At 41.8% G+C, this 22,323-nt stretch overlaps 1 protein-coding gene across 1 annotated transcript in view; it reads left to right on the forward strand.

Annotated features, from left to right (window-relative positions):
- The window catches only part of ace2 (angiotensin I converting enzyme 2), a 114,973-nt gene extending 99,059 nt beyond the window's left edge, over window positions 1-15,914 (forward strand). Inside the window, exons 15-18 of the mRNA XM_072262357.1 lie at window positions 3,540-3,640; window positions 8,127-8,240; window positions 9,455-9,649; window positions 14,753-15,914. Coding sequence (XP_072118458.1) covers window positions 3,540-3,640; window positions 8,127-8,240; window positions 9,455-9,649; window positions 14,753-14,885 — 543 coding nt within the window. The 3' untranslated portion in view covers window positions 14,886-15,914. The remainder of the gene's footprint in view (window positions 1-3,539; window positions 3,641-8,126; window positions 8,241-9,454; window positions 9,650-14,752) is intronic.
- The last annotated feature ends 6,409 nt before the right edge of the window (window positions 15,915-22,323 follow it).

Here is a 22,323-nt window from a genome sequence, read left to right on the forward strand (position 1 = left end):
CCCCCATCCTTTTTAAAGCAGTGAAATCCAGGAGTATTGAGAATCCATTCCTGGCCTTGTGCCTCTCTAATGGCCACTACATCATAATTCCACGTATGTATCCAATCTCTCAAAGCATCTTTGTTCCTGATGCTTCTTGCATCGAAGTACACACACTTTAGCCCTTCTGCCTTATTACCTTTACACCCTTTATTCTGCTTCTCTTCCCTCAAAGCCTCTCTATATGTTAGATCTGGCTTTACTCCATGCACTTCTTTCACTGCTCTATCGCTCTGGGTCCCATCCCCCTTGCAAATTAGTTTAAACCCTCCTGAACCATGCCAGCAAATCTACCTGGACGGATATTGCTCCCCCTCGAGCTCAGGTGCAACCCGTCCAATCTGTTCATTAAAAGGACAGTGGCATTTTACGCCACAACATTATAGATCAGATGTAATGATAGATGTTTTATGTTAGTCTTAATTAAATAAATTACATGTGACTCATCTATAGCTCCCCATTTTGCTGACAACTGTAATTACTTTAATTGCCATCAGAGTCATTATCTTAATTTAATCATTCAATGATTAACATGGGGGCAAAATCGAAAAATGTGATACTGCAGATGTACATTTGAAAGCATGCACTTTATAAAATATAAGACCATAAGACATAGGAGCAGAATTAGGCCATTCCATCATGGCTGATCCAATTTTCCTCTCAGCCCCAGTCTCCTACCTTCTCCCCGTATCCCTTCATGCCCTGACAAATCAAGAATCTATCAACCTCTGCCTTAAATGTACCCGTTGACTTGGTCTCCGCAACCACCTGTGGCAACAAATTTCATGGATTCACCACTCTCTGGCTAAAGAGGGATCTCCCAAAATCCTGAGGCTATGTCTTCTGGTCTTAGACTCTCACATCATAGGAAACATCCTCTCCACATTGACTCTATTGAATATGCCCTCTGGTGTTTGACATTTCAAGCCTGGGAAAAAGACTCTATATACCTTAGGCACGCTTCCTATAAATTTATAAATTTTTCTCTGGTCTCTATAATCAGAGGGCATATAATAAAGAAATAATTAGTGGGAAGTTAGAGGATTGGGAAGGTTTTAAAAACCAACAGAAGGCAACTAAAAAAAGTAATTAAGAAGGTAAAGATGGAATACGAAAGTAAGCTAGCCAGTAATATTAAAGAGGATACCGAAAGTTTCTTCAGATACATAGAGTTATAAAAGACAGGCGAAAGTGGATATCAGACCGCTGGAAAATGATGCTGGAGAGATAATAATGGGGGACAACAAAATAGTGCATGAATTGAATATGTGCCTTGTATCAGTCTTCACTGTGGAAGTGTGGTGGTAGTTCCAGGTGTCAGGGAGCATGTAGTATGTGAAGTTACCATTACTAGAAAGAAAGTTTTTGAAAAACTGAAGAGGTCTAAATGTAGATAAATCTCCTGGAGCAGTTGGTGTACACCCTAGAATTCTGAAAGAGGTGGCTGAAGAGATTGTGGAGGCATTAGTAATGATCTTTCAAGAATCACTAGACTCTGGAATGGTTCCAGAAGAATAGAAAATTGCAAACGTCACTCCACTCTTCAAGAAGAAAGAGAGGCAGAAAAAAGTAAACTATAGACCAATTAGTTTGACCTCAGCAGTTGAGAAAATGTTGGAATCAATTATTAAGGGTGAGATCTCAGGGTACTTGGAGGCACCTAATAAAATAAGTGATAGTCAATGTGGTTTCCTCAAGGGAAGAAATAGCAAGCAGGATAGACAAAGGAGAATTGGTTAATGTTGTTTACTTGGATTTTCAGAAGGCCTTTGACAAGGTGCCACATATGAAGTTGCTGTGAACCCATGGTATTACAGGAAAGATTCTAGCATAGATAAAGCAGTGGCTGATTGGCAGGAGGCATATAGTGGGAATAAAGGAAGCCTTTTCTGGCTGGTTACCAGTGACTACTGGGGTTCCATTGGGGTTTGTGTTGGGACCAATTCTTTTTACATCATATTTGGATGATAGAGTTGATGGCTTTGTTGCAAATTTATAGACGATATGAAGGAATATGGAGGGGCAGGTAGTTTTGAGGAAGTAGAGAGGCTACAGAAGGACTTAGACAGATTAGGAGAACAGGCAAAGAAATGGCAGATGGAATTGAGTGCTGGGAAATGCATGGTCAGACATTTTAGAAACATAGAAACATAGAAAACCTATAGGCCCTTCGACCCACAGAGTTGTGCCAAACATGTCCCCACCTTAGAAATTACTAGGCTTACCTATAGTCCTCTATTCCATGTACCTATCTAAAAGTCTCTTAAAAGACCCTATCATACCTGCATCCACCACCGTTACCAGCAGCCCATTCCACGCACTCACCACTCTCTGAGTAAAAAACTTACCCCTAACATCTCCTCTGTACCTACGCTCCAGCAACTTAAACCTGTGCCCTCTTGTGGCAACCAATTCAGCCCTGGGAATTTTGTATAAGAAATGAAAGGGTTGACTATTTTCTAAATGGAGAGAAAATACAAAAAACTGAGGTACAAAGGGATTTGGGAGTCCTCGTCCAGGATTCCCTAAAGGTTAATTTGCAGTTTGAGTTTGTGGTGAGGAAGGCAAATGCAATGTTAGCATTCATTTCATGAGGACTAGAATATCAAAGCAAGGAAGTAATGTTGAAACTTTACAAAGCATTGGTGAGGCCTCACTTGGAGCATTGTGAGGAGGTTTGGGCACTTATCTTAGAAAGGATGTGCTGAAACTGGAGAGGGTTCAAAAGTGGTTCACAAAAATGATTCCAAGATTGAATGTCTTGTCATATGAAAAGTGCTTGATGGCTCTGAGCCTGTATTCACTAGAATTCAGAAGAATGAAGGGTGACCTTACTGAAACCTATTGAATAGTGAAAGGCCTTGATAGAGTGGATAGGGAGAGAATGCTTCCTATGGTGGGAGAGTCTAAGACCAGAGGACACAGCCTCAGAATAGAGGAGCATTCTTTTAGAAAGGAGACGAGGAGGAATTTCTTTAGCCAGAGATTAGTGAGCCTGTGGAATTCTTTGCCACAGGCAGCTTTAGAGGCCAAGTCTTTAGGTATATTTAAGGCAGAGGTTGATAGATTCTTGTTTGATCAGGGCATGAAGGGGTAAGTGGAGAAGGCAGGAGATTAGGGCTAAGAGGAAAATTGGATCAGCCATGATGAAATGGCGGAGCAGACTCGATGGGCCAAATGGCTCAATTCTGCTCCTACATCTTATGGTGTTATGGTCTCCCCTCAACTTCCGATGCTCAAGAGAAAACAATCTGAGTTTGTCCAATTTCGCCTTATCATCCCGACAAAATCTTGGTGAACCACTTCTGCAAGTCCTCCACATCCGTTTTATAGTGAGTCAATTGGAAGTACACACATGCAGTTCTGTAAAAGTTGTTTACTATGGGTTTAATATATCATGCTGTAGTTAATGTGTTTAGTTCCAATAATAATATTTTGTCTGTTACATCTTTGTAAGCACAGGGTGAGAATGTTAACAGTGCACTGTAATTTGATTTCAGTATACGTGGGATTCAAGTGAAAAGTATTTTTTCCAATCAACTGTGGCATTTTCAATGAGAAAATACTGGCAAGAATCTAAAGACCAACCTTCCAACTTTGTGTAAGTTACTATCCATCTATTTAAGTTCCTCTCTTTTACACTGTTGACTTGCTTAGAGTTTAGGTTTTAAGCCAAGGGAATGCTAATGATGCCAGGTTGAGCAATATAACATAAGGACAAATGTTATGCCATTACAGGAATGAATAGGGAGCTGCATTGTCTTTGCCCCTGTACGCTATTTAAGTCTGAGTTAGAGCTGCTGCCTCACAGAAGGTGAAATCAGACCATAGGATCAACATTTCCAAATTTGAGGCAGGTTCCAGGTGAACTTGTTGAACATCTCCTTACGAGTCAGTAAAAGAAACAGTAAATACACATAAATGGATGAGGGGTCAGAGCCCTAACTCGTTTGGAGCCCATTGTAGTCAGATACTTTAATTGGGAAGGAAGCTCTTGTAATCACATTGGTCCTTGACTAGATCTGTGGAAAGAAGCAGTTACACAACAGAAATAATAGAATTTTTAAAAAGGTGGAAAGGCAATGCAGAGGCTGTGGATAATAACATGAGTTCATACTGAAAAAATATGCCCTGTCTTCAGATGAACCTTGATGTGTAAGTTGGAAAAGAAAATATAGAGAGGAAATGTCAAAGGAGGAATAAAAGGATTAAGTCAGAATAAGCATCCTGTGCAATATGATGGGGAGTTTGTGAATACACAACTACACTCGCACTGCCTTAAAATGAAGCTTAAGAGCAACTGTGATGCTTGAGTTAAGAAGCTGTTGTTTACTGTAATTCCAAAGCCTATCTATGACCCACCCATACTAGGGGCACTTAATAATCAATTAACCGACCAGTCTAGGTTAGATTTGGGATATGTGAAGAAATGGAGCTGTTGGAGGAAACACATGCAGTTACAGGGAGAACATGCAAACTCCACGCAGGCAGCACCAGGGGTTAGATCAAATCCAGGACTCTGGAGCTGTGTAACAGCAGAACTGCCTGCTGTGCTCCACCTTTCAGCTTCCTCTGGCCACAGACTGCACTTGTTCAGCATAATCTGGCAGCAACAGGTAACAACGACCCCACCTCAGTCTCCCAAGTTAGTGAATTTACCAGCCCAGCTGCCAGCTATCTCCTCAGTTACCTGCTGATAGTTCCCATTCAACTTAATTTCATACCCCTGTTGCACTCTGAATCTCATCAGCCCTCTGTGTGAATTACTTCCTCCTCATTTATTCACTTCAGCATGGTTATTGATCCACACCTTCTGCAAAACCCTCTGGAAGTTTCAACATCTTTATTGGATCTACCTCTGAGCACTACAACCCTAGTTTCAATCCTAGAATCAAAGCCTAACATGAATTCATAGTCATTTATTTCACATCGTAAGACAAAGTATAAAGGAAAAAGTAATGGAAACTAGTCATGAAGATGCAGATATAATTCTGAGATATTTTAAGTTGCCTTCTGACTGACAATGACTACATTGGGTAAGATATATATAGTGTATTTTCATGATAGTTTCTTAGAATAGCACATTCTGAAATTGGCCACGGAATATACACTAATTTACAAGATCATATTCCATTATCCTATGGTCTACAACTTGCTGTAGTACACAACCTCAGCTCCCTCTGCTCCCACTGCTCCTGAAACTTCCTCTCATTACAATAATCCTTATCTTCTCTCCATATTGATTCATGTTATTGAGTCAAGCAGCACAGAAAAACACCCTTCAGCCCATGCCCACCAAAATGCCAATCTCCGGGGTCTCCTTTGCCCAAACCTTTCCAATCCGTGCACCAGTCAGGTGTCTTTTGTATGTTGTTACTGTGTCTGCTTTTACCACATCCTCTAGCAGCTTGCTCCACTAGCCTCTGTGAGAAAATGTGCACCCCCCAACCCCAGTCCCCTTAAAACCTTTCACCTGCCTCCTTACAGCTATGGTCTCTCATTGTTGATTCACTTTCCATGAGAAAAAAACCTCATACTTTCGCCCTATCTATGCAGCTCGTGATTTTATATACCTTTACATAAAACTGTAGGACATAGGACCAGAATTAAACCATTCAACCCATTGAGTCTGCTGGGCCATTCCATCCTGGCTGATTTACTGGTCCCTCAGAATTTCACTGAGATCCTCCCTTATTCTTCTAAACTCCAGCAAAGACAGAGCCTATAGACACTCCTCAAATGTTAACCCCTTCCTTCATGGATCATTCTCATGAACCTCCGCTGGACCCTCCCCAATGCCAACACATCCTTTCTCAGATAAGGGCCCAAAAACTGCTCACAATACTCCAAGTGGTGTGACCAATGCCTTTCAAAGCCTCAGTGTTACTCAGTATGAATTCTTGTATTGGTTATGAAGGTTATGATATATAAATGAGAAATCTTAAATGCCTAACCTTTAAGGAAGCAATCATGATGAATATTCATCAATATTAATATCTTCCACAGGGCATTTGATAAAGACCCTCATTCTGGATTTATTGGGATACAGTGGCTGAGATTATTAAAGAAACAACAATACTTGGAGAAGGAATTGACGTTGAAAATGGAATCGGATAGGAAGTTTATGGAATGGGATCCCCAGGAATTAAATTAAATTGTGTTCAAGGATCTTTTTCTAATAAAATTATTGATGATACAAAACTTGACAATATAATAATGATAAATATATTATCAGCCGACCATGAGGGAAAGAAGTTCAAGGCATGGGTAGGCATTTAGGAGAAACAGTTTAAATGGCACTTTGGAAGAAAAAGAGGGTATTGTTATCAAAATTTACAAGGGGATCTTGATCAGCTAGGTAAATGGACAGAAGAATGACAAATGGTGTTAAATCCAGATAAAATTTAAACTGTTTAATTTTTGAAGGGAGATTCAGTGGCTGCAGAAAAGTCATCAGAATCGTGTGTTGTCTCCCGCTGCCAGGGTCAAACATATTTCCAGACGGCTGCAGATATAGTTCTTGGGGAGAGGGTGAACTACTACAGATTGGTACAAAGAATGAGGGCCTGTAGAATGAGCATAGGAATTAAGAAATTAAAATACAAGACCTCGAGGGGAGTGACCTCTGGTGCCACATAAAATGGGCCAGATGAATGCATGGCTGAAAAGTTTGTCCAGGGAGCAGGGATTCAAGTTTTTCAGTAATTTGGATCTCTTCTAGGGTAGGGGTGACAGGCAGCTATAGAGACCTTGATTGTTCAAGACATCAAAGGTTTGGGGGAGAAGGCAGGAGAATGGGGTTGAGAGGGATAATAAATCAGCCAAGATGGAATTATGGAGCTGACTCATGGGCCGAATGTGCTAATTCTGCTCCTATGTCTTATGGTCCTATAGTCTTATTTTCTCCTCCAGAATGTCTTTGGTAGTCCCTCGTCAGTGACATTGGTGTGTAGTTATCAAGTTTATTATTTATGTCTTTTCTGAATGAGGTACCATGTTCTTTAACATGCTTCCACATCCAGGGAAGACTGGAGCATGAAATTTGATTTTGTGCTGTTTCCATCTCTGCCTTTCTCAGTACCTTATAATGTATCTGTCCAGACCAGATGACTTGTAAGTTAACCAATTAATTTAGCCTTTCCGCTCAATCTACATATATTTGATCTAATCTTTTCCTTGCCCTCCCATTGTAACAATCATCCCTTTTTAGTGTAGATAAATATCTAGCCAATACCTCAGTCATGCCCTTTGCCTCTGCAAGATGGTATCCCTCATTGGCCCAACATTCTTTTAACCATGTTTTACTTTTCAACCGCGTACAAAATGCACTTTATTATATCTGGTGATGTGGCCTTAGACTATGTTTTGTCCTTAAATCCAGGCCATTCTTGTTGTTCATTATCAATCGTTATTTCACTGTTCCCATGGAGTAAGACTGTGTTGACATTACAATGTACTGCATAGTTCCTGATCCATCTGCAGATTCACAGTAGAAATGGGTGATTAGTAGATTTGCCTCAGAGTCTGGGTGCAGTGAAATAGATAATAGAGACCAAGAATTTCTGGGAAGGAGTGGAAGGAATTTCAGCTTCACTGTTACCTGCAGCAGTGCCAGTGTATGGCACTCTCTGGCAAGTTGCCACCTCACTCCATGCACACAGGCTTGCAGATACACAGGGTGTGAAGATTCCTCTTCCTGCCAAACCAGTCCCTGAGCTGGCAGCCAGGTAGGCTGTTACTGCGCAGCCTCTACTTGAAGTCCCACTGGGTTCTCATGTTTGCAAACTTTGCTCTAATTTCACATCTCACATAAAGCAAAGCCCAGGTATCAGACTAGAGTCTGCGCTCAGGCTTCAGGAAGGAACTTGAACATGCAACGTGATTCCATACTGAGTGAGCTGCTACATGAGCTCAGGCCAGTCTGTCTGAATCCAGTTTGTGATTGGAGCAGGCTGTTGGTCACTCCCACAAGTACTGCCTTCAGTTTGCAGTCTAACCAGTGTACATATATGAGTATATGGAGAATGTGAGGGAGATAGACTACCAATTTTAATCAATGCCTACCTGCTTTTCTTTTTTTCACACAGGGCCGAAAACGTCCATATATTCAATGAAACAAAAAGGATCTCATTTTATTTCTTTGTTGTCAACCCAAACAACACAGAGATTATTCCAAAGACCGATGTGGAGGAAGCCATCAGGTACCTTCTGGAGCTCATCGTTAGCACTGAAAAAATAACCTATATGGCACGTTCTGCAAAACAACAGTTCATTTCAGAAGGAAGACTCCACAAGTGGGGTCAGGTGAAACAACAGCATTGCTTCCTTACAGCTTTTAGAAAAATATCTAAGTTGAAAATGAATGTATGGTTCTGACTGAAAGAATAAAGCAACCAATAATCTGCAATCTGCTCCCTCTGTCCTGCTCGGCAACCTCGCCTATTGCCTGGTTACTTTTCATTCATCATGTGGCTCATAGAACAGAGGCTGGCAATGAATCAAGTTAAAATGGCATCCAGTGTAACAACCAAACCCATTTTGGTCAAATGTTTGACGTACCAATATTTTCAATTTTAAACATACAGCTGGTAATTTGGCCAGCCTCCCTTCATTGGGAGGAGGTACAGGAGCCTGAAGGCTCACACTTGGTGTTTTAGTTCTTCCTAAAACTCAGTCTTCAGGACGAGGTTCTTCCCTTCTGCTGTCAGACTACTGAATGATCCATAAAGCCAAACACAACCACATTACCATGCTTTTCAACTATTTATTATTGTTGTAAGTTACAGTGATTTTTATGTCTTGCACTGAACTGCTGCCACAAAACAGTAAATTTCACAACATATATCAGTGATAATAAACCTGATTCTGATTCTCACCTCAGGAGAGCAGCCAGCATAACCAAGGACCCCACCCAACCAGCCATTCTCCCTTGTCTCTCCTGTCAGAGTTGAGAACATGTAGCACCAGGATCAAAGACAGCTTTTATCCTGCTTTTAACAGACCCTCTCTCATACATATGATAAAAATGAACACTTCTGCGGTCCTTGCCTTTTACTTATTTGCACAGTAACAGTAACACTAAATGCTGCATTCTGCTTTCCCTTTTTCCCTTCAATGTATTCATATGTAGAATGATCAGTCTGGATGGCACACAAACAAAAGCTTTAAGCTGTGTCTTTTTACATGTGCCAGTAATAAACAATTACCATTCCTTTTGCATGGCAGGACTGCGCACACTCACTCCCAAACTACGCATACTGTCTTTGTGACCTAAGCTATCAAATGGATATTAATTATTGCCTTTTATATGGTAGTTACACACACCAGAGAAACTTTCCTTGAGCAGTTCATTAGTTTAATTTAGAAATGTATTGCAGAATTTCTGAGACTAAACACAAGTTACTTTCTGTCACAGGATGAACAGAAATCGGTTCAACAATGCATTCCTACTAAACGATGACACACTTGAGTTTGTCGGTATTCCACCCACTTTTGCTCCAGTAAGTGAGGCTCCTGTCACTGTCTGGCTCATTGTGTTTGGAGTTATCATCAGCTTGGTTTGCATCGGACTAATTATCTTGATCGTCAGTGGATACAGAGCTAAGAAACGGTGAGTACCCTGGAAATGAGTATCTTTGGAATTAACTAGGAGAGAGAAAGTTGTCTAAAAATAACTAAATTCCATTAACAAGAGAAAATAACTAGAATCTGATATACAGTGAAGACTCATTCCTATATAAGTATGTAAAAATAGTTCTTATTTCTAATGTAAAATGGTAGATGTCAGAAGCAAAAGATGAAACTACAGTAGAAAAATAAGTGTAGAGCAGTAGATAAATAAACAAGGGCATATCAGCAAAGGAATCTTCTGCAACAATAGTACTGCAAAATTACAGTCTATGAAAAAGAGTGTAGAAAGAGAGAAACAGTAATGACATGAAGAATAGCAAGGAACATGGGGAAAACAAGGACTTTGGAACAGTAATGGCTCTGGGAAAAAGAAGAGTAAAGAGTAATGGTTTATTATAATTCTCATGCAAAATACCACAGGTGCTGGAAACTGATACAGTATAGAGATGGTAGGCAAGCAGAATCTGTAGAGAGAGAGAGAGAAGGAGATAGAGTTAATTTTGTCATTGACAGGTAGCACAGTGACACATCTAATAGAGCCCTGCAGTTCCAGAAACTCAGGTTCAATCCTGACCTCAATTGCTGTCAGTATGTAGTTTGCACGTTCTCCCTGTGACTGTGCAGATTCCTCTAGGTGCTCTGGTTTCCTTCCATATACTGGAGACTTGTGGGATGATATGTCAGTTTTCCACTATAAATGTCTCTAGTATGCAGGTAAAGTGGAAGTATTTGGGTAGAATTGATCAGAATTTGTGGAGAATCAAATAGGATTGGCATAGAATCCGTGTCACTGGGGCTTGATAGCCAGCACTCTGTGTTCTGCGTTCTGATTGGATGGACTGTTTCTGCGCTGCATAACTCTGACCCCATGACACCTTATCAGAATCAGGAACAGAGATTATAGTTAGAAACAAAAATGTTGGAGAAGGGAGAGGGGCTGGAGAGAACAATGATGTGAAAGGAGACAGCAATCTGTAGTGCCAGCCAAGGGACGACGGTAAAGGTTTATTTGTTGTATCTGGTCTGTCCAGGGGAAGGCATAGAAAGCAAAGAAAGAGAACAGAACATAACCAAAAACAAAACAATGCTAAAACTGTGATACTGTACCCTGACGCTGGGAGAGGGACCCCCTCTCCTTCACCATTCCCCATCCCGTTTTCCCTCTCTCACTTTATCTCCTTGCCTGCTCATCGCCTCACTCTGGAGCTCCTCACCTTTTCTTTGTTCCACGGCCTTCTGACCTTTCCTATCAGACTCCCCCTTCTCCAGCCCTGTATCTCTTTCACCATCAACTTCCCAGCTCTTTACTTCACCACTCCCCATCCCAGTTTCACCTGTCACCTTGTGTTTCTCCTTCCCCTCCACCCACCTTCTAACTCTGACTCCTCATCATTTTTTCTCCAGTCCTGGCGAAGGACTTTGGCCCAAAATGTCGACTGTACTCTTTTCCATAGGTGCTGCCTGGCCTGCTGAGCTCCTCTTGCATTTTGCATTTCGTGTAGGACTTCCAGCATCTGCAGATTTTCTCTTGTTTAGCTTGTTACCATCAAGGGTGCATTTGGTACTGAATCCTATGATTAATAATCTGCCCAAACAGAAAATTGGATGCTCTTCCTTCATCTGCATTCAGTTTCTCTACAGCAGAGGAGACCACACTGTGAGCACCAAATACAGGACTCTGAATTGGAAAAACTCCAATTCACCTGAAAGATAGGAAGGAAAGAGACGAAAAGAAAACTGTTGCACCTTCTTCCCTTGCATGAGAAATTGCTGTGGCAATGAGAGTGAGTATTCGTGGAGATGAAAAATTGGACCAGAAAGTCACTCAAAATGGAGCAGATGTGTCTTTTGCTGGCATAATGTTGAAAGCAGCATAGTTGTCAAAGGTGGAATGGGAGGGTAAGATGAACCCTATCCCTTGTTTGTGTGGGGAAATAAGGCGTGGGGTGGAAAAGATGGGATTGGGAAACCTTCAAAAATGTATACACAGTTAAAAGTTTTATTCCCGGAGCATACAATAGATCTGAGGACACTGGGAGATTGAAGTGAAGTCCTTCCAGGAGGCACAGTGTACAGAAAGTTTGTCAGGGTATCTGCGTGAGTTGGTGGGAGTGTGATAGATGTTGGTCTCTAACATGTCCCCTAAGATAGAGATAGAGGCTCTTGGGGGGAGAGTCCAAGAAGATTATGTGAACATCAGAACAGGGTGGAAATGGGCAGCAAATGGTTCAGAAAAGCTTAAGCTCTTCAGGAGAGAAGCAAACTGCACCAATATGGGCATACAGTCGCAGTGTTATACAGCATAGAGAAGACAGTCCTACAGATTATAGAGTTACACAGCATTAGGGTTATACAGTCAGAGAAGTATACACTCGGAGAGATATACACTCGGAGAGGTATGCACTCGGAGAGATATACGCTCGGAGAGGTATACACTCGGAGAGATATACAGTCAGAGACATATACACTCGGAGAGATATACACTCAGAGAGATATACGTAGTTATTAGTGAAACGTGGTTGCAGGAGGGTGTGATTGGCAACTAAATATTCCAGGATTTCGTTGCTTCAGGTGTGATAGAATAGGAGGGGCAAGAGGGGGAGGTGTTGCATCCCTTATCAGAGAATATATAACAGCAGTGCTCTGGCAGGATAGGTTAGTGGGCTCATCTAGGGAGGCTATTTGGGTGGAAATGAGGAATAGGAAAGGTGTTGTGATGTTTATAGGGGTATATTATGGACCACCTAATGGGGACCGAGAACTGGACAAGCAAATTTGTAAGCAGATAGCAGATATTTGTAGTAAGCAGAAGGTTGTGTTGTGGGAGATTTTAATTTTCCACACATAGACTGGGAAGCCCATTCTGTAAAAGGGCTGGATGATTTGGAGTTTGTCAAATGTCTGCAAGATAGTTTTTTGGAGCAATACATAGAGGTACCAACTAGAGAAGGGGCAGTGTTGGATCACCTGTTCGGGAATGAGATAAGGCAGGTGATGGAGGTATGTGTTGGGGAGCACCTCGGGTCTAGTGATCACAATATCATTAGTTTCAGTGTAATTATGGAGAAGGATAGGACTGGACCTAGGATTGAGATTTTTGATTGGAGAAAGGCTAACTTTGAGGAGATGAGAAAGGATTTAGAAGGAGTGGATTGGGACAATTTGTTTTATGGGAAGGATGTAATAGAGAAATGGAGGTCATTTAAAGGTGAAATTTTGAGGGTACCAGATCTTTATGTTCCTGTTAGGTTGAAAGGAAAGGTTAAAAGTTTATGAGAGCCATGGTTTTCAAGGGATATTGGAAACTTGGTTCGGAAAAAGAGAGGGATCTTCAATAAATATAGGCAGCTTGGAGTTAACGAGGTGCTCGAGGAATATAAAGAATGTAAAAAGAATCTTAAGAAAGAAATTAAAAAGCTAAAAAAAAATATGAGGCTGCTTTGGCAAGTAAGGTGAAAATAAATCCAAAGGGTTTCTGCAGTTATGTTAGTGGCAAAAGGATAGTGAGGGATAAAATTGGTCCCTTGGAGAATCAGAGTGGACGGCTATGTGTGGAGCCAAAAGAGATGGAGGAGATTTTGAACAATTTCTTTTCTTCGGTATTCACTAAGGAGAAGGATATTGAATTGTGTAATGTAAAGGAAACAAGAAGGGTAGTTATGGAAAGTATGACAATTAAAGAAGAGGAAGTTTTTTTAGTCAGAGAGTGGTGAATCTATGGAATTTGTTGCCACGGGCAGCAGTGGAGGCCAAGTCATTGGGTGTATTTAAGACACAGATTGATAGGTATCTGAGTAGCCAGGACATCAAAGGTTATGGTGAGAAGGCAGGGGAGTGGGACTAAATAGGAGAAAATGGATCAGCTCATGATAAAATGGCGGAGCATACTCGATGGGCTGAATGGCCTACTTCTGCTCCTTTGTCTTATGGTCTAAGTACTGGCATTTTTAAGGAATATAAAAGTGTTTAAGTCTCTGGGTCCAAACAAGATATTCCTAGGACCTTGAGGGAAGTTAGTGTGGAAATAGCAGGGGCTCTGACAGAAATATTTAAAATGTCATTAGAAACGGGGATGGTGCCGGAGGATTGGCATATTGCTCATGTTGTTCCATTGTTTAAAAAGGGTTCTAAGAGTAAACCTAGCAATTATCGACCTGTGAGTTTGACGTCAGTGGTGGGTAAATTGATGGAAAGTACTCTTAGAGATGGTATATATAATTATCTGGATAGACAGGGTCTGATTAGGAACAGTCAACATGGATTTGTGCGTGGAAGGTTATGTTTGACAAATCTTATTGAATTTTTTGATGAGGTTACTAAGAAAATTGACGAGGGTAAAGCAGCGGATGTTTTTTATATGGACTTCAGTAAGGCCTTTGACAAGGTTCCACATGGAAGGTGAGTTAGGAAGGTTCAATCGTTAGGCATTAATATCCAAGCAGTCAAATGGACTCAGCAGTGGCTAGATGGGAGACGCCAGAGAGTAGTGGTGGATAACTGTGTGTCAGATTGGAGGACGGTGTGAAGCAGTCTGCCTCAGGGATCTGTACTGGGTCAAATGTTGTTTGTCATATATATTAATGATCTGGATGATGGGGTGGTAAATTGGATTAGTAAGTATGCAGATGATACTAAGATAGGTGGCGTTGTGGATAATGAAGTAGGTTTTCAAAGCTTGCAGAGAGATTTAGGCCAATTAGAAGAGTGGGCTGAAAGTTGGCAGATGGAGTTTATTGCTGAAAAATGTGAGGTGTTACATTTTGGTAGGACTAATCAAAATAAGACATACATGGTAAATAGCAGGGCATTGAAGAATGCAGTAGAACAGAGGGATCTAGGAATAATGGTGCATAGTTCCCTGAAGGCAGAGTCTCATGTGGATAGGGTGGTGAAGAAAGCTTTTGGTTTGCTGGCCTTTATTAATCAGAGCATTGAGTATAGGAGTTGGGATGTAATGTTGAAATTGTATAAGGCATTGGTAAGGCCAAAATTGGAGTATTGTGTGCAGTTCTGGGGTAAACTGGCACAGGATATAATTGGATGTTTGTTCTAAGTAATGTTACTCTTCATTTCTCAATTCCAGGAAAGCAAAAGCACAAAACACTGAAGAAGATGGTGGTGAACTTCACAAGAACAAAGATGAGGACATCAATATGGAAGGAGGAATAAAGAATGAAGCTTTCCATCCTGATGAGCCAGTGTATACAACGATGTAAAGGATCCACTTCCTTATAATTTTCTCTCATTCCCAAGACTAGGTGAATGCCTATTGATTAGCCTTTGAACCCATTCCAATTATACTGAAGCTCTTGAACAGATATGATTATTGCAAGCTGTCCTGCTATTTCCAGCAACAGAATTAGTGCACAATTATCAGTTTAGATGTTGCAAGCTGCTGAAATTTATCCCACAGACATGTCCCTGAGAAATCTAGAAATAAACAAACTACAAGCATTTGGCTTCTTTGGTCTACCTCTTGGAAATCCTTCCACAACAGTACTATAGGAGCACCTTCACTGTGAGGACAGCAGGGGTTCAAGAAGGCACCCTACCGCTGCCTTCTCTTAGGAAATTAGAGATAGATAGTAAATGCTGACCTTGCCAGTGACACTGGGACACCCGCCCTCAAAAAAGAAAATAATCCTACTCTATAGTGTCGTTTTCATCTTGAAAGAAGGGAGAAGGATCAACTCTGAACTGTAGCAGTAGAAGGATCCTTATCAGTCAGGCTTCACTGGTCTTAATACCTGCCTGGCCATAGAATTTAAATACCATCTAATATTGTGAACTGCAGAATCTGGTGATATTTTATTGACCCTAGGAGTAGGTGTGACCAAAACCAGCAGCATTTGAAGGTTCTACTTGTACCTTGCACACTGGCAACACAGTGTTAGAACCTGCCACTTCTCAGTGCTGCAGGGTTGGACTCTTCTCCCACAATCTTCCAAGAACCCCAATCATTCAATAAGAACACCTTGATATAACAAACTGGAGAAGATTCATACTGTTAATAACATGCTGTCATCTTATGTGAACCCTTTGATTTGACTCTCTGGTCCATTTTTGTGCCGTAGAGTTTAGTAAAGTAACATAAAGACATTAAATGATATTCCAAGGTGATTGTCCAAGCAAGATTTAAAAGCACATTTTCCCACCACAGACTACCACTGGTGTTTAGCTCTGCTCTTTTGGACTAGTTTTACTGTAACCACTGAATGAAAGTTTCAAATAAATAAAGATATATCAGAGCCCCTTTCTTTGGTTTGCCCTTGTGAATAGTTACTGTTTTATGGGTAAATATGACCTTCGCCAATTTTTACAGATACACCATAGAAAGCTGTGTATCACAGTTTTGTACCACAGCTACTCTGCCCAAGTTCACAAGAAATTGTAGAGTAGTGAACACAGATAGGTTCATCACGAAAACTAGCCTCTCCCTCATCACTCCATGACTGTGTACACATCCCACTGCCTTGGCAAAGCAGGCAATATAATCAAGGACCCATCCCACCTCAGTCATTCTCTTTTCTCTGACTTCACGTCAGGCTTGAGAATACATGCCACAGCTTCTATTCCACTCTTGTGGGACTCTTCAATGAACCTCTCCAAAAGTTCAAAATACATACATATCATGATATACTACCCTGAAATTCAGTTTCTTGTGGGCATTCACAGTAAACACTAAGAAACACAATAGAATCAATGAAAAACCACACAACAAAGAGAGACACACAACCAACGTGCAAAAGACAAGTAAAAGAAAAATAAAACTAATAATAAAAATAATAATAATAAATAATATTGATATGTATAAATATTGAGAACATGAATGGTAGAGTTCTTGACAGTAAGTCCATAGATTGTGGAAGCAGTTCAGCGTTGCAATGAGTGAAGTTATCCGCTCTGCTTTAAGAGCCTGATAGTTGAGGGATAACTGTTCCTGAATCTTGTGATATGGGACCTAAGACTCCTGTATTTCCTTCCTGATGGCAGCAGTGAGAAAAGAGTGTGGCTTGGATGGTAGGGTCCTTGATGATGGATACTGGTTTCCTGCAACAGCAGTCCTTGTAGATGTGCTCAGTGGTGGGAGGACTTTACCTGGGATGGACTGGGCTGTATCCATTCCCTTTTGTAGGCTTTTTAATTCAAGGGCATTGGTGTTTTCATAACCAGTCATGATGCATCCAATCAGTATAATCTCTGCTGCTAAAGTTTTAGATGACATACCAAACTTTGTAAATTTCTAAGAAAGTAGAGGCATTACCATGCCTTTTTTTGTAATGGCACTTATGTGCTGGACCCAAGACAGGTTCTCTGATTCCTGTCCTAGCAAGGACCTGGACCCACTGCAATTTGCCTATCACCACAATAGATCTACAGCAGATGCGAACACATATGGTGCATTGACCTTCATCAATTGTGGGATTGAGTTCAAGAGCCGAGAGGTAATGTTACAGCTGTATAGGACCCTGATCAGACCCCACTTGGAGTATTGTGCTCAGTTTTGGTCACCTCCCTATAGGAAGGATGTGGAAACTATAGAAATGGTGCAGAGGAGATTTACAAGGATGTTGCCTGGATTGGGGAGCATGCCTTATGAGAATAGGTTGAGCAAGCTCAGCCTTTTTTCCTTGGAGTGACAGGGTGACCTGATAGAGGTATATAAGATGATGAGAGGCATTCTCTCTGGGCTGAAATGGCTAACACGAGAGGGCACTGTTTTAAGGTGCTTGGAAGTAGGTACAGAGGAGATGTCAGGGGTAAGTTCTTTACGCAGAGGGTGGTGAGTGTGTGGAATGGGATGCCGATGATGGGGGTGGAGATGGATGCGATAGGGTCTTTTAAGAGATTCCTGGACAGGTACATGGAGCTTAGAAAAATAGAGGGCTATGGGTAACCTAGGTAATTTCTAAAGTAATGACATGTGGGCCAAAGGGCCTGTATTGTGCTGTAGGTTTTCTGTGTTTCTATGTTTCTATGAACCAATACACTTGACCATCATTACACCACCGTCAAGAGCACTTACCATGTAATCCCATGCCAACACTTTGGAAAGTCTGGTACTTGTACTCCCTGAGTATAGGCAGAGACTGAAGACTGCAGCGCCAGTAGTGAGGACCAAGAAGGTATGGACAAGGGAAGCACAGGAGCATCTACAGGACTGCTTTGAATCGGTGGACCGGACTGTATTCAGGGATTCATCTTCGAGTTTGCATGAGTATGCTACAGCTGTTACTGACTTTATTAAAACCAGAGTGGATGAGTGTGTATGCCTACAAAAACTTGCCTCACATACCTGAATCAAAAGCCGTGGATGAGCCAGGAGCTTCAAATCTGCAGAGAGCAGACTGGCATCCAAGTCTGGGGGCCCAGGTTTGTACAAGGAAACAGGGGAGCTTGCAGAGAGCTATTTCAAGAGCGAAGAAACAAATCCAAGCGAGGTTGGAGGTGACATTGGATGTACGTCAACTGTGGCAGGGTTTGAAGGACGTTACTTCCTACAAAGTAACACCCAACATCATGAACAGCAGAGATACTTCATACCCAGACAAGCTCAATGCCTTTTATTCCTGCTTTGAAAGGGAGAATAAAACTTCAGCTATGAGGATCCCTGCAGCACCTGGTGACCTATGATCTCTGTCTCCGAGGCTGATGTCAGCCTGTCTTTGAAGAGGGTGAACCCACACAAGATGGAGTACCTGGTAAGGCTCTGAAAACTTGTGGGGGTGTTCAAAGACATTTTCAATCTATCTCTGCTACAGTTGAAGTACCCACCTGCTTTAAAAGGGCAACAATTATACCAGTGGCCAAGAAGAGCAATGTGAGCTGCCTTAACAACCATCATTCATCTACAATGTTAAAGTGCTTTGAGAGTCAGTTATGGCTAGAGTCAACTCCTGCCTCAGCAAGGACTTGAACTGATTGCAATTTGTCTGCTGCCATAATAACTCCACAGTGGATATGATCTCAATGGCTCTCCGTATAGCCTTGGATTACCTGAACAGTATAATACTATGTCAGAATGCTGTTTGTTGACTACAGCTCATCATTTAAAACAATCATTCTTACAGTCCTAACCGATAAGCTACAGAATCTACGCCTCTGTACCTCCCTCTGCAACTGGATCCTCATCTTCCTAACTGGAAGATCACAATCTGTATGCATTGGAAATAAGGGCATACAGGAGCGAGATGTACCAGCTAGTGGAGTGGTGTCGCAGCAACAACCTGGCACTCAATGTCACCAAGATCAAAAAGCTGATTGTGGACTTCATACGAGGGAACACAAACCAATCCTCATAGACAGATCAAAAGTGGAGAGAGTGAGCAATTGCCTGAGTGTCAATATCTCTGAGGACCTAAGCTGGATGCAACATATTGACACAGCTATGTAGAAGGCAGGGCAGTACTTATATTTCATTAGAAGTTTTGGAGATTTTGTTTGTCAACTAAAACACTTGAAAGCTTCTACAAATGTGAGGTGGAGAGCATTCTGGTTGGCTGCACTACCATCTAGATTGGGGGGTGGGAGTGGCTACTGCACAAGGCCAAAGGAAGTTGCAGCAAGTAGGTCTAAGATTAGTCAGCTCCATCATGGTTACTAGCCTCCGTAGTACTGAAGACATCTTCAAGGAATAGTGCCTTAAGAAGGCAGCTTCCATCATTAAGGATCCCCACCACCCAGGACATGCCCTCGTCACACTGTTACTGTCAAGAAGGAGATACAGAAGCCTGAAGGCACACATTCAGTGATTCAGGAACAGCTTCTTCCTCTCTGCCATCCGATTTCTAAATGGACATTGAAACCATGAACACTACCTCACTACTTTTTTTATTTGTTTTTTTTGCACTATTTATTTTAACTTAACTATTTAATTGACATATATATACTTACAATAATTCCGTTTTCTTTGTCTCTGTTTTATTGATCACGTGTTGTATTGTACTGCCGCCATAAAGATTAGAAATTTCACAACATACTGTATACCGGTGATATTAAACCCAATTCTGATGCTGACCTCACTGACAATCAACACTGGACACCTCAAGGGTGTGTGCTTAGCCCACTGCTCTACCCTCTCTACACCATGTGTGGCTAGGCATCGTTCAAACGCCATCAGTAAATTTGCTGATGATTCAACCATTGTTGGCAGAATCTCAGAAGGTGTGCAGGAGTGAGATACATCAGCTAGGTGAGTGGTGTCACAGCAACAACCTTGCACTCAGTATCAGTAAGACCAAAGAGCTGATTGTGGACTTCAGAGAGGGTAAGACAAAAGATCCTTCATGGAGGCTTCAGAAGTGGAGAGAGTGAGCAATTTCAAGTTCCTCGGCGTCAAGATCTCTGACCACCTAACCATCTTCCAACAAATCGATGCAGTTATAAAGAAGGCAAGACAGCAGCTATATTTCGTTCGGAGTTTGAGAAGATTTGGTATATCAACCTGAAACACTCACAATTTTCTATAGATTTGCCATGAAGAGCATTCTGACTGGCTGCATCACTGTCTGGTATGGGAGGGGGAGGTGGTGGGAAGGGGGCCTACTGCACAGGATCAAAGTAAGCTGCAGAGAGTGGTAAAACTAGTCAGCTTCATCGTGGGTACTACCCTCCTTAGATTAGATTAGATTATGAGGACACGCAGTCCTCTTCTATTGTCATTTAGTAATGCATGCATTAAGAAATGATACAATGTTCCTCCAGAATGATATCACAGAAACACAAGACAAACCAAGACTAAAAAAAACCTGACAAAGACCACATAGTTATAACATATAGTTACAACAGTGCAAAGCAATACCATAATTTGATGAAGAACAGACCATGGGCATGGTAAAAAAAAAAAGTCTCAAAGTCTCTCGAAAGTCCCATCATCTCACGCAGATGGTAGAAGGGAGAAATTCTCCCTGCCATGAGCTTCCAGCGCCGCAAACTTGCCGACACAGCACCCAGGAAGCACCCAACCACAGCCGACTCTTGAGTCCGTCTGAAAAATTCGAGCCTCTGACCAGCCCTCCGACACTGAGCACCGAGCACCATCTCTGCCGCGTGCTTCAACCCCGGCCCTGGCAACATGCAATAGGCAAAGCCGAGGACTTGGGGCCTGCCCTCCAGAGATTCTCGATCGCACAGTAGCAGCGGCAGTGAAGCGGGCATTTCAGAGGTTTCTCCAGGTGTTTGTCCGTGCTTCTCACGAGTTTCTCCATCAAATCAGGATTGTGCACATCCCCTATTTAACGAAAATTAAACAGGGGATTAGATTCCGGAGCAGCCGCACGCGCTGTGTTGCGCCGCCATCTTCTCCTCCCCAAGACATCTTCAAGGAGCGATGCCTCAAAAAAGCGGCGTCCATCATTAAGGACCCCCACCACCCAGGAAATGCCCTCTTCTCACTTTGACCATTAGGCAGAAGAGACAGAAGCCTGAAGGCACACACTCAGTGATTCAGGAAAAGCTTCTTCCCCTCTGCTATCTGATTTCTAAATGAACATTGAACCCATGAACACCACCTCACTACATGTTTTTCATTTCTGTTTTTGCACTAATTTAATGTAACTATTTAATAAACATATACTTACTGTAATTCACGAGTTTTTTCTACATTATTATGTATTGCATTGTTCTGCTGCCACAAAGTTAACAAATGTCATGACACATGCTGATGATATTAAACCTGATTCTGATTCTGAAATGATAACACTGAGGAATTTAAAGTTACCGATCCTCTCCATCTCTGATCCCTTGATAAGGCCTGGCTCATGGATCTATGTTTTTTTTCTCATATAGTCAATAATCAGTTCTTTGGTTTTGCTGACATTGAGTGAGAGGTTGTTGCTGTGGCACCATTCCATTAGATTTTCAATCTCCTCCTGTATGCTGTTTCATCACCACCTTTGATTTGGCCAACAACAGTGGTGTCATCTGCAAACTTAAATATGACACTGGAGCTGTACTTAGCCACACTGTCATAAATAAGCACGTAGCCTCGTGGAGCACCTGTGCTGACAGTGATTATGGAGGAGATGTTTTGAGGGGATGGTAATGTTGAATGCAGAGCTGTGGTCAATGAAGAGCATCCTGACTTATGCATCTTCGTTGTCTAGCTGTTCCATGTTTGAGTGGAGAGCCAATGCAATGGCATCTGCTATGATGGCAGGCAAATTGGAGTGGATTCAAATTGCTCCTCAGGCAGGAGTTGATACGTTTCATCACTAACATCTCAAAGCACTTCATCACAGTTTGATGTAAGTGCTACTGATGATAGTCTTTGAAACAGATTACCACGTTCATCTTGGGCACCGTTATAGTTGAAGTAGGTGGGTACCTCAGACAGCCAAAGTGAGAGGCTGAAGATGTCTATAAACACTCCAGCCAGTTCAGTACTCAGACACATATCTTCTGGGTCAGATGTTTTCCATGGGCTCAGTGATGCCCTCAGGGACTGAAATCACAAGGTCATTGGGGACTCTGAGAGTTGATCAAGATGCCAACATGTTTTGAGCTCAATGTCTAAAAGACACTCATCTCATCTGGGAGCAAAATACAATGCTTGGTTTTGCTTTGTAGCAGGTACTAGCATTCAAGCCCTGCCACAGATGCTGAGCATCCTTCCGTGATTCAAGTTTGGTCTGGAATTGCCACTTTGCATGTGAG

The sequence above is a fragment of the Mobula birostris genome, chromosome 6, assembly GCF_030028105.1.
Source record: "Mobula birostris isolate sMobBir1 chromosome 6, sMobBir1.hap1, whole genome shotgun sequence".
Classification (NCBI taxonomy): domain Eukaryota; kingdom Metazoa; phylum Chordata; class Chondrichthyes; order Myliobatiformes; family Myliobatidae; genus Mobula; species Mobula birostris.